Genomic DNA, 17664 nt, shown 5'->3' on the forward strand with positions numbered 1-17664 from the left:
TCAAGGTGTAGCTCATTTGGTTCCTGGTAAAGTATTTCTTGGTTTTCAGACAGATGCCTTCTGCCTGGATCCTTAAGTGATGAGAAGGTGGGAAGGAGACCTGGAAAGAAGAGAGAGGGAGGGGAGAAAAAGAGAGGGAAGGGGGACAGAGAGAAAGATAGATATAGATAGATGATAGAGAATATATCAATCTCTTACAAAGTGCTAATCCTATTAGGTATTAGAGTTTCAAATATATATATTGGGGGGTACATAAACATTCTGTTCATAGCTCAGTTGTTATCTTCTTGATGATGTTATCTTCTTGACTATTGTAGTGCTGAAAAGTCCCTTTTATTTCCAGTAAAATTTCTTGTCTTGAATTCTCCTTTGTCTGATGTTGATGCATTCACATCTGCTTTTCTGCTTACTTCTACTTACTGAGTATCTTTCTCATTTTTCTGCTTCCTCCTATCTTTTGAAAGATAAGACAGAGTATTTGAAGTGGTGCATAATCAGCCATACCTATGACTAGTAGGTTAGCATCCATTTATCTTACTTGTCCACCTTCTCCAAATCATATTTATAACATGATCTACTGGTTTGCTGTCTTTTTCATGGTTTTGTTTGCCACAAAGATTTCATAAGATCTATTCTTTCTAGACATAACACCTGCCTCCCCATCTATACATCCAGATCTCTGGAGGCTGTGAACACATGACTTCACATGTCAAAAGGGGCTTTAGAGTGTGATTAAAAGTTAGGCTCTTAAAATGGAGAAATTAGCCTGGATTGTTCAGGTGGTCCTAATCTGATCTTGAGGCTAGCAGTGGCCAGAGGAGAGATGTGAGGACCGGAAAAAAAGGTCACAGAGATGCAGTCTTAATGGCTTTGGAGACTGAGGAAGAGGTCAGGAGTCCAGGAGTGCAGCCAGGTGGAGAAGCTGGGACAGGGAAGAGAACTGATTTTTCTGTACAGCCTCCAGAAGGGAATGTAGCCTTTCCCATTAAGTGACTTTAGTCTGCTGAGGCCCATGTTAACCTGATGGCTTATGGAACTAAGAGACAGTCAATTTGTGTTGTTTCCAGGCACCACATTTCTGATAACTTATTAACAGCAGTGACAGAAAAATAGCACATCCCTTTGATACTAACCTAGACTTATGTGTGGTAGGGAAGGGGACAGCGATGTCAGAGCATCTCATTCCACTTGAGAAACTAAAGTCCCTTCTGAGAAAATTCTCAGAACGGAAGTCTGGGAGGTTTCTCATATCCAGTGTCTCTAAAGTTTACAAAGTCACTCATGGAAAGAAAAGACAAACCTGCAGAGCATTGTTTTTTAAATTTTATCTTATAGAAGTTTGGATAGAGAGATTTTATTTTTAACTAATATGATATATTGTACAAAGCATAAATTAATTTTTAAAAACAGAAATGGATTATGCCAAGAAAAAGTTTATTTTTGGATCTAAAGCAAAGTTTCAAACCTTTAGGCATTTTTTTCTAAGGCTAAGATTCTGCCCAAATTGTGTTTCCATAGAGACAAGTGTGTTGCAGCCTCAAGGGACTCTGACTGTAGATCTAACTAGAGATGTCCCTGCAGTTGAGACTGGACAAATGCCCAGGGTCCACTACCTTAATAGGGCCCAAGTAGATGGTGGAGGAGCTGAAACTTAGGGAGGGAGGCAGTGGGGAAGGAAGCCAAAAGGAGGCAAAGCTTAGGTGGCCTGCCCATGTAAATTCAAGGCAAATTAGTTACAGGCAGCCCTCTGCATCTACAGGTTCCACAAAAGGAGATCTGCGGGTCAAAAATTGCATCTGTACTGCTCTCATGCAGCTGTCTTTCTGGTCATTATTTGCTAAGCAATGCAGTATAATTATTTACATATCCTTTGCATTGTATTAGGTATTACAAATCTACAACTGACCTGATGTACACAGGAGATGGTGCATAGGTTGCATACAAATTCTACATCATTTATATAAAGGCGTGAACATCTTGCGATTGTGGTGTGGAGGGCGGTGGAAGTTCCCCCACGGATCAGAGCGAAGACTTCACGCCTGTTCCATCCCACTGCCCTCTCCCAAGCTCCCATACCACATAGTTTCCTAAATCTTTTCTTCCTTTCCAATTTTGGTGCTCTTCCAAAACTTCTCTTCTTCCAGGCTACTGCCGATGTTCCTTCAAACTTATTTCACTTATCTAATAATGGAAGTGGAAACAGCAAGTCCCAAGAGTAAGTAATCACTTAGAGCAATTTAGTATCCACGCTCTCCCGGAAGTGATCGCACAGCCAGAGTTTTTCTTGGAGTATTTTTTCCAATTTTCAGGCAACCTTCTTTGTGTGAAAGTCAGGTAAAACGTATTTTGAATTTGAATTTAAGATTCTTTGTCTTTAAAGATGCAAAGTAAGCTGTCAGTATTGAATCCGGAAAATAATAAATAGGATTAACAAAAGTCCCGCTTGAGCTTCTCTATAATTATTTTAATTCAGTAAATGTAACAGCTTCAAGATGGTAAATTGGATGAAAAGAACGTTAATTGAGAACACAGTAAACATTCTAGGCAGGCTTCTCTTCATCATATAACTATACATGTAGGAGCTACACATTCAGGATGTTAATCCTGCTCTCTCCTCCCCGTCATTACTTCTTTACCTTCCAATTTATGGCATTTGATTAAATCCTTCTGTATCAGAGAAATCTGGGTAAGTCCAGTGTAGCTCAGTCAACATTCTACAATCACCAGGATGGGGCTGAAAAATTAGTCTTTGTACATTCAAAAAACTTAAGTTATTTTTTCTTGGGTGTTTGGGTATAATTACTTAGGTGTAATCCCTTTACACAGTATCCATCCATAGGCCGGAACACTTTCTCTGGAAAAGATATATTAAATCTCATATATATCATACATTTCAAGTAAGTGAAATGAGGGAAAGTGGCATCATTTTACGTACTGTTTTGCTGAAAAACGACCACCATTTAACCTCATTTCTGTCAGGAAAATTAAGACAGTTTAACATTCACAATTATTTCTTCACAGAAGTAAAAAGTATGACTCATTCTCACCAATAACTTTGAAAGACTTCTATTCTTTCTGTAAAAATTTGTTAAACCCTACACTTAGAAATGTTCTGAGATAATGATTAATAGACCTCAAGTTCATCTTGATGAATGTTAAACACTCTATAATTTTTTAAAAATTGACTTGGAGTTCCTCTCTGAAATCACACACACACACACACACACACACACGCCTTTTCAAAGTAACCATTCTTGTGAAAATGAGATGATTGTGGTCAGCAATATGGCTGGTGGCTGTCTTTGTTGAGTTAAACAATGAAGAATTTGTCTCACTGAATTCTTCTAGGGAAAACAGGAGAGGTGCATTGTTAAACACAAGCTAAAAGCTAATTGTGTGACAGTAATGGGATATTTATTTTATAACTCACAGATCTCTAAAGAGAAATCATCATGAATTGCTTTGGGAAGATACCACTGAGGTATTACAAGCCTATATATCCTGAATTTGAATATTGAATAAATATGTTACTAATGCGGAAGTTTTTAGTTACCTTGAGAGAAGCTACTGGTTTGACAATTCCAGATAAAATGAAAGCTTTAGTCTCTGACTTCGTGCTTGGAAAAAAAAATTAAAGTTGCCATATTAATTTTTTAAAATCTACTAATTGAAAAAGACATCAATTCAAAACAGGACCTGTGTTAATAAGAAAAATCTACCAATTTCAGGATAACGTGAGTTAATATGGTAATCTGCGTCGAGAATCCTACTAATCAAATATGATTCCAAAACAGAACACACACTAATATCTTCCTTTTCACGGATGTCAAAAGGAACAACCAAGAAAATGGATTCCATAAAAGAAAAGAGAAAACTTACATAAGAATCACAGGGTAACTACACCCAGTCTTTTATTGAATTAAACGCTTGGGAGATTGTTGAAAGCAAGAATTGATACAGTATTTTAAATGAACATTTCAGAGGAAATTTCCATTTTCCAGAATATTGTAGGAAGAGCACTCCTGAGTTTTGGCAGCTGATTAAGCTTCTTTTTGAGGATAGGTAGCCTTTCCCATCAGGTCAACTCAGAGGCTCACCCAGATTCTTTAGGGAGAAGGATGATTTACCCAGGTGTGGTGATGCACGCTTGTAATCCCAGCACCAGGGAGACAGAGGCAAGAGGACCAGGGTTCAAACTCAGCCAGGGCCACTTGGTGAGAACTTGTCTCAGTTTTTAGAAAGAGGCTGATGTGGGCCAGTGGGGAAAGAGGCTGAGGATATAATTCAGTGGAAAAGTGGCCCCTGGGTTCAGACCCTAGTACTTAAAAAAAAAAAAAAGGATAAGAACACTAGATTTCTCTCCATTCTGTTTATAACAACCAATCATAAAGAAATTCAAATTAGACAACACTGCCCTGCAGATGATTAAGAGGAATGGATTTCCAGTCCTCCAGAAATGAATTACTTTAGGGTTTTTTAGGAGCATAAGATCTGGATTTATGCTTTGGACTTTGAGCTCCAAACATAACCCAGAATTTTCTATGTCTCAGTGGTAAGTAATGACAATTAATCCTTACCAGGCAATAAATGACACCTCTCCCTGTCATACAAGTTCTTAGACCTACCCTAAATGTAGCTTAGTGTGATACTACAGTAAGCTAAAAATACTAAACAGGTAATCAAAACAATGCTTTTGAAACCCTGTGTGTTTATTGTGGTGAAATACTATATATATCATGAAATTTAGCATTATACATTTTTAGGTATACAGGTCAATAGCATTAACTCTATTCACATTGTTATGAAATCATCATTAGTTGTCTCCAGAACATTTTTATCTTCTCAAATTGTCACTCTGCAAATATTTTTTTCCATTCTATTGGGTGTCTTTTAATTCTGTTGATTCTGTCCTTTGCACAAAAGTTTTTAATTTTGAATAAGTCCAATTTATCTCTTGTTGGCTATCCTTTTCATATCTAAGAAATTTCCATGAAGTTCCATGTCATGAAATTTTTCACTTGAGCTTCCTGTGTATTTAGTTTGGTATCTGACATTTATTTAGAAAAATGATTAGTCATTATTGTTTCAAATATTGCTTCTCTGTTATCCTTCTGATCTATTAAACTTTTTCTAGTGGTCTCAAAATTCTTTGATATTCTGGTTTTGCTTTGTTCTTTAGTTTCTTCTTTCTGCTTAAAAAAATTATTTAATAATATCCTTAAGTTCATAGATTCTTTCTTTGGCCATCTACTAATGAACCAATCATATACATTCTTCATCATTGTTACAGTGTTTAATCTCTAGCCTTTTTTTCTTTTGGTTCTTCCATAAAATACATTGTTCACTTGTTTTTATGTATTGTTTCTTTTTTTCATTATGTCCCTTAGCACTTAATAGAAAAAATGTGTTTTAAAATTTCTAGTCTAATATTTTTGACATTCCTGCCATATTTGACTCTAATTCTGATGATTGTTCAATCTCTCTAAACTTATTTTTCACTTTTAGCATGTTTTATAATTTTTTATTGAAAGGCAGACATGATATACTAGATTTTAAAAACTGTACTAAATTGACCTTTAATAACATAGTGGTAAGGTATAGGAGAAGGAGGGTTTTTTAGTTTGCATGGGTGGAGCCTTGCTGATTCCAGAGATGCCCTCAAGGCATCTTTCTTCTTGTCTCTCTACAAAATAGTTGTTTTCTTTTCTTTTCTTTTCTTTTCTTTTTTTTTTTCCCTCCATTAATTTTATTGGTACATTTTAGGTATAAAATACAGTTACATTCATCATTGGGATCTTGTACCATTGCATGAGTCTCTTGGTTCTTATTTTTTCCCTCTTCCCTTGCCCTCCCTTCACCCTCTCCAGCCTTCCCTATTTGCAAAGACCTTGTTTCCATTTTTTTCCTTTTCTCATATTTTTTTCCTTTCCCTTTTTCCCTTCCCCTACCCCTCCAAATTCCCCTGCTCTTTTAGACCTTTTCTTCCTGTTATACAATATCAGTTATACATTTTTAAAATTATAATATTAAGATCTAGGAGACATTACCACAGATTTTACAGGATTTAAAAGGATATAGAAAGCATATTACAAAAATCTTTTTTGAAATAAATTTGACAACTTCTAAGAAGTAACTTAGAAGACAAATTAATAAAACTAACTCTGGAGGAAATATAAAATTTGAATAGCATCTATTAAAGAAAGTATATTTCTAGCTTGAAAACCTACCTATATGACAACAGCAAGCTCATAAACATTTTAACTGATAAATTATATCAAACATTTAAAGCAGAAAAAAGGAACACTTCTCCCCTCATTTTAGGAAATCAATATTGTGCTAATCCTAAAACTGGATAAAGATAATAGAAGAAAAAAGTATGAACATAGATAGAAATTTGTTTAACAAAACAAACTCTTAGAAGTCAGATCTGGCAGGATGTAGAAAGTGGTTTTATTATAGGGATGGCAGTGTTGGTTCAGCATTGGAAGATCCACCCCAAAAGTAATCATTTTAACAGAGGAAAGGAGAAAGCCATATGATCCTGTCACTAGTTGGAGAAAGAGTATTGGACTAAATTCTACAGCTGTTCATGGTAAAAGCTATCAGGAGACTAGAAGTCGAACAGAACCTTCTCAACAGATCAAAGACATGTACTCCATACTTCCAACAAAAACTCCTTCTATGAATGGAGACGATACAATGCTTTCTCCCTAAAGTGGGGAACAAGGGCAGATATGCCTACTCTTCATCTGTCCATTAGACTTTGAAACATAGGTTTAAACCAAGATAGTCTGGCAATAAAATGACACAACTAGGATAGGATTGGCATGGCAGAAGCAAAATCTTTATATGTAGATGAAATGATCATCTACAGAGAAAAAACTAAGAAATCTCTAGGAGCCCCTAGAACTTGTACTTGAATTTAGCAGGATTAGAAAACACAAGGTATATATAAAAATTCAGGTCTGTGTATACTTGCTATAAGTGAAGAACTGGATATTGAAATTTAAAAGTTATTTAGGAGTACAAAGGATCCAGAAAAGCCAAAAACAAAAACAAAAACAGTGTTGGAAGACATTTAGCACCCAATTTTAAGACTTCTTCTAAAGCTACAGTAACCAAGGCAGAGTTGGTGTAAGGCAAGACATATAGATCATTTGAATAAAACAGAGAATCTAGAAATAGAACCAAACATATATGGTCCACTGAGTTTTGAAAGATTATTTAACATTAGCATTTTATAGAATATAAACTCAATTCAAGAGCCGAGGAAGAGACAGTGTCTTCAGCAAACGGCACTAGAACACCTGGTATCCATGTATAAAAAATTAACCTCAACCCTTTTTTTTCATACAGGAAAATAACTTGAAGGGATCTATGAAGCTAAATAAGAAAGCCTAAAAGTATAAGACTTTAAGAAGAAATTATAAGGGAAAATATTTATGAATTCAGGGTAGGCAAGAACTACCTAGGATACAAAAAACATGATATAAAAGAAAAAAATTGATAAATGAGATTTCATCAAAATTTAGAACTTTAAATGACATCATTAAAATGAAAAGTAGTCCTTAAACAGACCATATTTACAATACATATAACCTATGAGCAAAATATATAAAGAATACTTAGAGCTCATTAATAGACAACCCAATTAAAATGTAGACATAAGAAGATGATAAATAGCCAGTATAGCACAAGGAATGGTGTGCAATTCTAGAATCAGAAAAATGCTAATCATTACAATAATAAGATTGAATTATACACTCATTAGGGAGATGAAGTCAAAAGTTTCCTTGTCATGACTTTTTCTTTTTGTTGGATTCTCCCCCTTCGCATTTAATTTGTCACGCCCAATGGATTCATTCTGCTGGGTTTCCTGGGGTTGTGATCCTCATTGTCTTTTCCTAGGGTATTGTCTAAAATTTTTTGGAGTGCCAGTTTGGTATTCATGAAGTTCCTGAGGTGTTCTTTATCATGAAAGTATCTTATTTCTCCATCAATTTTGAAAAATAGTTTTGCAGGGTACATCAATCTGGATTGGAGGCCGTTTTCCTTTAGGGCTTGAAATACATCACTCCAAACTCTTCTTGCCTTGAGGGTTTGCATTGAGAAGTCTGCTGTGATTCTGATGGGCTTTCCTTTGTATGTGATTTGTTTCTTTTCTCTCACTGCTTATAGAATTTTGTTCTTCTGTTGGATTTCTGGAATCCTAACTATTATATGCCTATGTGTAGATTTTTTTTGATCAAGGCTAGCTGGAGTCCTATATGCCTCACTTATCTGTATGTCAAGTTCTTGTCCCCTGCTTGGGAAGTTTTCTGCCATCACTTCTGTGAACAGTTTTTTTATGTCATCTCCACTCTCCTCTTTCTTCATTGACTCCAATCAGTCTTATGTTATGCGTCTTTGCATCGTCTAGCAGCTGCTGGATTGATTTTCTCATGTTCTCTTAGAAATTTAAAGCAATTTTTCTTTTCTTCCTCACTAATTACAATCTTATCTTCTATATGTGAAATTCTATCCTCACATTGGTTCATTCTGCTGCACAGACTTTCGGTGGAGTTTTTAATCTCTTGGAAATCTGTTTGTATCTGTTTTATGGATTCCGTTTTTTTCCTATTTTGGGATTCCATCATTTTCCTCAGATCCTCTATTTTTTTTATCTGTGTCCTCTCTGGATTTATTAATCATGTCTTGCACCATGAGCAAAATCTTTGCTGTTATCTGAGTAATTATTTCTGATTTCATTTTTCCCAGATCCTCTTTTGTTGCCAGTTCAGAGAGTCCAGGTGGTTGAGTATCAGATTGTTCCATCTCGTTTCCCTTTGGGGTTGCTGTAGGTGATCTGGAAGTCTGTTTTTGAGGCTTGTTTATGTGTCTTCTCATTTCCACGGGGTGGGGGTGTGTGTGCTTCTGGCACCCACGCGGCTCACATTCTCTGCCCTAGGAGCCTGGGATGGAGGTGGGGAGCTTCCTTCTGGGTGCTGGGACCAGCTGAGCTTCACTGCCCTAGGAGCCTGGGATGGCAGTGAGGGAGCTTCCTTCTGAATGCTGGGACTGGCTGAGCTTCACTGCCCTAGGAACCTGGGATAGAGTCAGGGGAGCTTCCTTCCAGGTGCTGGGACCAGCTGAGCTTCACTCAGTTATTTTCTTTTTAATGCCATTAATCTCTTTAGCAGCTATACCTCCTTTGGCCCCAACTTTACACATGGTTCCTTTTGGGGCAAAGTTTAAGTTATTCTGCTTAGCCTTTAACCCTCAGTTCTTTTTTTGTTTCTTTTTTGTTTGTTTGTTTGTTTATTAAATTCTTTTATTGGTACATTTTAGGTATACAACACAATTACATTTCTCATTGGGAATTGTACCTTTACATAATGCATCTTGGTTCTTATTTTTTCCCCATTCCTAGCCCTCCCTTCATGCCCTCCACCCTTCCCTATTTACAAAGACTTTATGTCCATTTTTTCCATTTCTCATCATTTTTCCTTTCCCTTCTTTCCTTTCCCCTGCCCCTCCCACTACCCCTACCCCTTTGGACCTTTTCTTCCTATTTTGCATTATTGATTATTCATTCTAATCATTGGTACATTTTAGGTATACCCTCAGTTCTTATTATAAATCTGGCTAAAAGCAGCCAGCACTTCCCATGCCAGGCTGAATGTTGGGTGCCTTGAAATTCCTCTACTAGGTTCATTAGTTCATCACCCTTAATCTCATTCTTCTGTCAAATCTCAGGATATGGGCAAAATTTAAACTTTTTTCCCCCCAGCGTAACACATATGGACACTTATCCACTGCTAGTGGAGATCTTGTTCCGAACTGAAACCTCCTGAGCTTGGTTGGTTTTACCATCTGCATTCCTATCTATCTTCTGCTGTTCTGACCTTCCACCAGAATCACCTATCAGGTTCTGCTTACAATATTTTAAAGCTTCTCTAGCCAGCATCTCTAAACCTTTCCAAATTCTTCCTGCAAACCAGTTCCAAAAGAGTCTAAACCACATGGTCAGGTACAGTCATAGCAATGACTCCACTTCTCTAGTACCGGTCTTCTGTGTTAGTCAGCTTTTCCCTTGCTGGGACACAATACCTGATATCCACAACTTAACTTAGCCCTCAGTTTGGGGAAGTTCAACCCATTTGTCACTTGGTTCCAAAGCATCATGGTGGACGGGCATTGCAAAGCAAAGCTGTTTAGTTCTATGTGGCTGAGAAGCAAATGGGGGAAGAGTATGAGAGTGGAACAGGTAAGGACCATATGTAGTACCCAAGGTCATGCTCTGATCCACCTAGACACACCAGGAGAGTGCTTATCTTCTAGGTGCTTCTTAATCCAATGGAGTTGACATATCAGAATTAACAGGTCTGGGTCTCATGGATAGCCTGTGCCCTGGACTGTGCTTCACAAGTTGCTCCTTCCTCTGCCACAAGGGTGACGAGGGCTGGTATTGCATGTTTCCTTCTCTAAGGTACATTAGGCTCTAGTAAACCAAAGTGGGGTTTACTAGTGGTTAACTAGTTTCTCCTGAGGGTAGGCCTTGTTTAAAACAGCATAATGCTCTGGCATGTTGATAAATGATTCTTTTTCTCCTTCCCCTGCCATATGCAGGAGGCAATTTTTTTTCCAGTTCTCACTGTGAGGTCCTGGGGAGCTTCTAGAGGTGAAATTTACAGAACTGGAAGGACCCTATTACTGGGTCCCTTGGAGGTTTTACAATTGTCCTCTCTACAGATTCATGCATTATAGTAAGGTGCTGGCTCCCGCAGGGCTTCTGTTAGTGGGCTTCTGCTCTGATGAGTTGTGATTGTCTGAATCCACCTGCAGTCTCTCCAGCATCTGAGGCAGTAGTGTGCCTGTGACCTCTCTTCTCTGGTGGATCTAAGAAGAGCTGTTCATTTTGCATCCATTCAGCTTTTTACATGTTAGGACAGAGTGGCAACTTCAAAGATTTTCATATGTTGTATTGGAAACTAGAAAGCCCTAATGCTCAACTTTAAAGTGTATAATGTGCACATGCAAACAAGTAATTGGAGATTTGCAAGTCAAATGTTGACTTTAACCAACAAGTTTCTGTTTTGTTTTGTTTTCCAGTACCAGGAATCAAAGTCAGGACCTTGCTCTGGCCAGGCAGGCACAGCTGCTGAGCTACATCCCCGCCCCCCTGTTTTGTTTTTAAATGTATGCCTTGCACAAGGTCAAACTCAACCAAACCAGAGTTAGCTCTAATTCTGTCGCATTTGTAAATGGTTCACTGTGTCCTGGTAGAAGGCAGTATCTAAGAGCAATTATACTCTCAAGAGATCCTGCATGTTTAGGATGTCCTCTTCTACAAGTTTCTGAGTTTTCTTCTTCATCAGATTTCTCAGGAATAAATGTGGTTCTGCTTATCGGATGTAAATATATAGCTGTCACAGTGTGTACAATAGGGTTTTGGATCCTCTTGGGAAAATATGAAATAAATCCATTGTCAAGTGTGCTTTATAAATGGAGAAGCAGATCGCTTCTAATAGTGATGTTAAACACTGTGCATTCCTGAGAGAAAAAAATAATTGAAAAACAACTTTTCCTTCATGAGAGACATCACAAAATGTCTTCAGTGGAAGAATATTGAATTTCTATATATGAATTGTGAATTGTTACTAATGAAAGGTCTTTGATATATTTATCTATCTTAGAGACATGGGATTCTGATATTTCTGCTTTAAAAATGTTCATTTATAAATCATGAATGAAAGTTAACATTGAAATATTCAATAATGGGTCTTTAATGACACCAAGAAAACAGTTTCAGATTACAGAGGGCTTTTGCTTGGTACAGGAGTCTGAAGCTCAGATGTATAAGAAAGATGGATAAGATATCAGCTCCAGAGAATATTTTGCACATTATCCTTCTTTGTTGATAGGTCCTTGCTATTATGTAATTGTCACAGAGTATCTGATGTTTGTTATGCATGTCTACTCTTTCCTGATACATTCTCCTAATTTTCTCCATGAGGATTTATTTTAAACCTTTGGCTCGACTAGAATTATAGTTGTAGGAACTGACTCAAGTTTAAAACACTTACTTAATATCATCCTCTAAAATGTTAAATCCCGTGTAGTGATTAAGCATTGTAACTATGTCTCCAGTGGATAACAGAATTTTCAGGGACCCTTATGTGTGACTTATATGTACACAAGTCATGGCCAGTGTGTGCACTATTGTGCATTTTGAGGAATTTCTTACCTGTGCCTTGATACAAAATTTTTAAAAGGATTTAACAATGATAGACTAATAACTGCATTTTAGGCAAAGGTTGTTTTTTTTTTCCAGAAAATTATAGCTCATTGAGTCTCATGTTTTTGCATCCATGGATTTGAGTTAGGCAATTTTTTAAACATAGTGTTAAAAAAAAATAAAGTTACTTTTCCACTTCAGCATTTCTAAGTTTCTGGCAGAAATCTAAAGATCATTTCTCTTTGCACTGTCTCTGGGAAAGACTCTTTTGCTAAAATTTTTCCCACTTTTTCTGTCCCTTTACCTCAATTATAATATACTTTATCATTTCAGCTCCTCTTGTCTTATGGTATAAATCAAGATCTGTAAAACTCCTCAAATAGCAGAATGCAATGGCCCTGGAGTAAAGGGAGACTTTTCTTGATGAAAGCCAGGGGAACAGGAAAAAAATTATATATATATATATATATATATATATATATATATATATATATATATATATGTTCTTGAAATTTAATTCCTATAGGCTTCTATTTTTTTTCAAACTTTACTGACTGAAATGGTGAAAAATATGAGTAGCTTCAGAGGAGCTGAAAAGCTGTAATCAAATATGACCTAAACTTTGGCACTTTATATTTGTGTCCTTTGGAAAGGCTTTCTATAGAGCTCTCTGGTATTTTGGCATGTATCCAAGAGATATTGTAAGTCATGTATTCATTATTATGCTAGAAAAGAGCCAAGTATTATCTCAAAAGAAGTTTTAGCTGAGTTTTCTTATGACACAATTTATATGTGGACAAGGAAAGTTCAGATAGGCCACCCGAATTAAAATTAAAGCTTCCATTTTTTTTGGATAAGAATCTCCTGAAGCATTTTTTATAATGTGATTTTCATTGTCCATATTTATTCACTCACAAATGTACATTATCTGCCTTGAAAACATAAAACCAGGACTGTGATATATTTTATGGCAGATAGCATGATATCTGCATCATTTGATTTTATCATATTGTCCTTCACATTGAGTGATGGATCTATGCCTAACTAGACATTTTTAGCATTAACTCTTTGCATTCTTTTTCTAATTACATAGAAAGTTATTGCCAACAATAGACAGGGGTAAATTTCAGGTAGAGAGCTGGTATTGGTAGGTATTCCTGTGTCCACTCCAGTAATGAGCTGATCTGGCTTCTTGTCCTACTTCTAACGTCACATCTGTATGACTATGAGTGAGTCCTTCTCTTCTCTGAGCCAACGCTCCCATGTAATTAAAAGGAGTTAATAATTTTCTCTCTGCAGGATTATGGTAAGGGGGAGAGAGAGGTAAGAGAGAACATGGATGTAAATGAAAAGCAAATAAACCATGTAACAAAAACTTTTGTACCTCAAACATTCTGAAAGAATGAGCTTTGGGAAGGCACGCCTGAAGTAATGGCAAGGTACACCAGAGCCCATTATTTGGATGAAAAGAAGGCAGAGCCTGTGTCTGAGCGCCACTGAAAACGTATTCCATGTGAATGTTGTCCTTGGAGCTGTGCTACACTCATGGTGTTTTCTTGGGGGCTATGCCATCTACATACTCAGAATAAAGGATTAATGACATTTTCACTGGAGTAGGGCCATTGGGTCTTATAAACAAATGTATTCAATTCTATCATTTGTTAAGTACTACAAGTAAACTGCAGGTCCATATGCTGAGGCTAGTGAGAAAAATGAGAGATTAAACAACTGTTTTTAAAACTTGTGACATTTTTGGATTAGTGAGAACAAAAAGTGCTTAAGATTTTGCTGTAATTCCTAAGACACTGATTCTAGTGCTGTGGTTTTGTATGTAAAACCTTTTGGTTATTAACTCTTCCCTAGTCAAGCCTCTCTTCTCTCCAACCAAAGACCTTAAGTAGAAATTTGAGGCAAGGATGAAAATTTGAAAATGAACTTTTTCATGTAGGTTTATTAAGACATTGATGATTTGAAAATCCCTCTCAAGTTCCTTCTGTTGAACCAGAACCATTTTAATCACGATAATTCTATATTGTCTGCAATACTTTTTTTGCAACAAGCTACTCAAAATAATCATGGTGGTTCAGTAAATGATCAAAAATTTATAAATGTTCACTGGGAAAATATTTCTAGAAACTACTTCCCTGGCTTTATCAAAGGTGAACATCAGCCAGGTGCAATAGCACAGCTGAGGTATGACTTGCTGTTAATTCAGATATATCACATGAATGACAATTAATCATCTTATTTAAAAAATGAGAAGGAATTATAAACTGTCCTTCTCGCTGTATTTGGAAAAAAATGTTAATCAAAGTTCAGACCTTTAAGTGACTATACATGGTATAATTCTGTCTCACCGATAAAGTCTGAGGTACAGCTTATAGCTTAGGAAACTGGTTATCCATGTTGTCTAGCCTTGGAGTCAACTATTGAAAATTGCTTAAAACTACTGAGAATCAAAGAGGTACTGGGAAATGCTGGTGTATCTTGTTGATCTTTTACAAGTCCCATTAAATACAAGGTCTTTGACAGCAAATACTTCTCTTTTCCCACATCTAAACTGTGATATAACAGAATGCTGCCATGTTCATTGTGGATGTCAGATTAGTATCAAGGTATTGGAAACCAAAAGAATCTTATTAGTGGAATGATAGATGCTCATTCCGATAAGAAGTGGGGGAAAGTTTATCATGAAACTACTGTTAACCATATTAAGTAACTTGCTACAATTACATCTAACTTAAACATTAAATAATGTAGTTATGAATGATATTTAAAATATAAAGTAAAATTAAATGCCTCAGTTTCTTTTTGATAAGTCAAACTGGAAATGTAAGATGATTATTATCCATGGTCTATAGATCTTTCAAAATATCATTTTGAATATGTAGTGATTGATGGGTCATATAGGATGTCTCTAACTTAACATGATTAAACATGGCAGAAAAATGCCAAAAGAGAATGTGATTTAAGGCTTTCCACCCAAGAGAGCATTTTGGGATCCTAGTTTGTCTTTTAGTCTAATGTTTAATGCTTGGATTTGAAATAACAGGTTACAATAGTTAAAATTCTCATCTCATTGAAATATCTAATTAAGGGCCAGGGATTTACCTCAGTGGCACCACACCTGCCTTACAAGCTCAGGGTCCAGAGTTCAATCCCCGGTACAAAAAAAAAAAAAGGAATATCTAATGAAAAGGAACAAATACTCATCTCAAGCACACTCAAACAGAATTTTCATGATGTGCCTCTACAGGGGTATTTGAAAATGTTTCCATCTATTCCCCATTGCAATAAATCTGAAGACCTTGAATATGTCATATGTTGATCTTTTATTTGATTGATAAATCATCCAGTTCTGTACTGGAGGTGTTCTCATCCCTTAGGGTCATTTGACAATGTCTGGAGACATTTTTGATTCTTATGATCGAGGATGGAGGAGCAAGTGACACTCTGTACAGCTTGCACCTAGTGGAAGCCAGGGGCACAGATCAACATCTGACAGTGGCCAATGGAGCCCAGACAAAGAATTATCTCACCCAGAATGTCAAGGAATGCCAAGAATGAATTAAATCTCCAGTCTATACCAACCAGAGACTCCAACAGAAGTGACTGCTGAGGAGGAGATATACTCCATATTCTCAGGACAAGGGATGCAAATTAATAGAGTCAAAACCACATTGGAACAGTTCATATGGATGCTTGAATGAACATTCTCCTCTAACTGGTGTTATGGCATGTGATAAAATCATTTCCCCGTTGTCTCTCTGAGAATAAAATATAGTTGGAGGGAATGATGTTTTTCCTGTTCTGAAGGTCAGGAAGACCTCTGTTATCTGTTTGAAAAGAAAAACCAGTGGATAAACCTAATAGAGCAGCTGAAAATCATACCTCTCATGTATTATCTCTTTCACATTTAAACATGTTCTGAAAAGAAAGAAGAGTTGGGTTTCCAGTGATAACTATGTCATCTTATGATTTCTGCCAATATTAAGATCCGTAGGCTTAATTTAGCTTACATTTCAAAGTCGTGGCAAGAATAGGTATTAAGCATTTTGCAACTGTTTGGGGAATTTTAAAGGTTATTAAGTTTTGAATAACAGAGAACCTCATGTTTTCCCACCAAGCTTTTCCCAGCAATTGAATATATCTGGATCTTATTCTGGTTTTTCATTCTTTTTTTAGCTTCCTGAAATGACTCATGTTCAAACACGACGACCCTGGATGATGTTTCTTCTGCAAAACATTGGATTGATCCTAGGTTGGCTCTCTCTCTTACTCTTGGCTATATATGAACAAAATATTAAAATATAAATTAAGGTTCTTAAAATCCTTCAAAAGTGAATTTATAGGACCTCATTTCATCTCTTTCATTGTACTTGACAATGATTAGTAAACTAAGTATTTTTATCTTAGGTGAAGACTGCGTCTTTTAGTTCATTAACTTATTAGTTTTATAGTGCACTTCTGTTTCAGGGGAATACATAAAGGTCAGAGTGTCCTTCGTGGAAATTTTGTTTGTTTCCAACACTGTGATGGAACTTCTGCTTTTCTCTTGTCTTTTTTTTAATAATCATAAAAAACTTAAAAAATATTGTTTCTCTAAGAAAGAATGTAGTATTTGAAGTAGACAGATGCCTGTTGGGATAAAATCAGGTATAACTGCTTTGATGTCAATAATGTACTTTTTTTCCTGTGAAATTTTAAACCCTTAGGAAACTAAATTATAAACAAATGTAATAAAGTCTAGTTTTAATGTGATGGTTTGCATTACCTTCTATTACTGCATGTCAGATTCCAAGCCCTCTCTTATAAAGCCAATACAGTATTGTTCACCTGGAATCATTACCCACTGGCTTGAGAGTGCTCATGAATATGCAATTCTGGACCGCTAGAGGATAATATGTCAGCATTCTTCTGCATAAGTCACTAAAGGAAATTTGTTCCAGGCAAGGAGAACTTGGAAACAAAAAATGAAGTTCAAGAAAATTTTTAAATAACAAACCTTGAGTCAGGCAGTAGGTGAATGTCCAAACTTTCACAGATTGTGTAACAGAGAATGTTTATGGGAATAATCCTACTGACAAGTATATTTTATATTCTTTCTGAGGCAACATAGACTTCTAAATGGGATTTTGGCAGGTTAGTACATGACATGAACAAGCAACATTGCTAATAACACAGCAAAATTATTAAAATAGAAAATAGCCCTGACTTTGGTCACTTTTTTCTTGGAAAATGGGTGCCTCATCATTCTCTTATTGTTATTTTTTTAATGATGCATCTTGACAAGGGACGATTCCTATTTTTCTGCCAAAATGACTCTGGCACTCTGTCCTGTAAGTTTCTCTTTCCTCTTACCTTTCGCTAGATAACTCATTGCTATGCCTGTCAACCACTTTTCTTGGATTCCACAAGAAAGAGGGCCCCCTCTAGTTGTCTTTAGA

General features: G+C 36.3%; 1 protein-coding gene across 4 annotated transcripts in view; it reads left to right on the forward strand.

Annotated features, from left to right (window-relative positions):
• Positions 1–17411, forward strand: part of Slc39a12 (solute carrier family 39 member 12) — a 68166-nt gene extending 50755 nt beyond the window's left edge. For 2 of the 4 annotated variants that reach the window (XM_004859960.3, XM_021240485.2), the window contains one exon: positions 16403–16976. In XM_004859960.3, coding sequence (XP_004860017.1) covers positions 16403–16531 — 129 coding nt within the window. In that variant the 3' untranslated portion in view covers positions 16532–16976. Of the gene's footprint in view, positions 1–16402 lie in introns of all 4 variants that reach the window. The other 2 variants (XM_004859961.3, XM_087207220.1) reach the window with 2 other exon arrangements.
• Positions 17412–17664: the final 253 nt, after the last annotated feature.

This window comes from Heterocephalus glaber, unplaced genomic scaffold (genome assembly GCF_053883595.1).
Source record: "Heterocephalus glaber isolate CG9 unplaced genomic scaffold, H.glaber_assembly_v1.0 deba00000768, whole genome shotgun sequence".
Lineage (NCBI taxonomy): Eukaryota > Metazoa > Chordata > Mammalia > Rodentia > Bathyergidae > Heterocephalus > Heterocephalus glaber.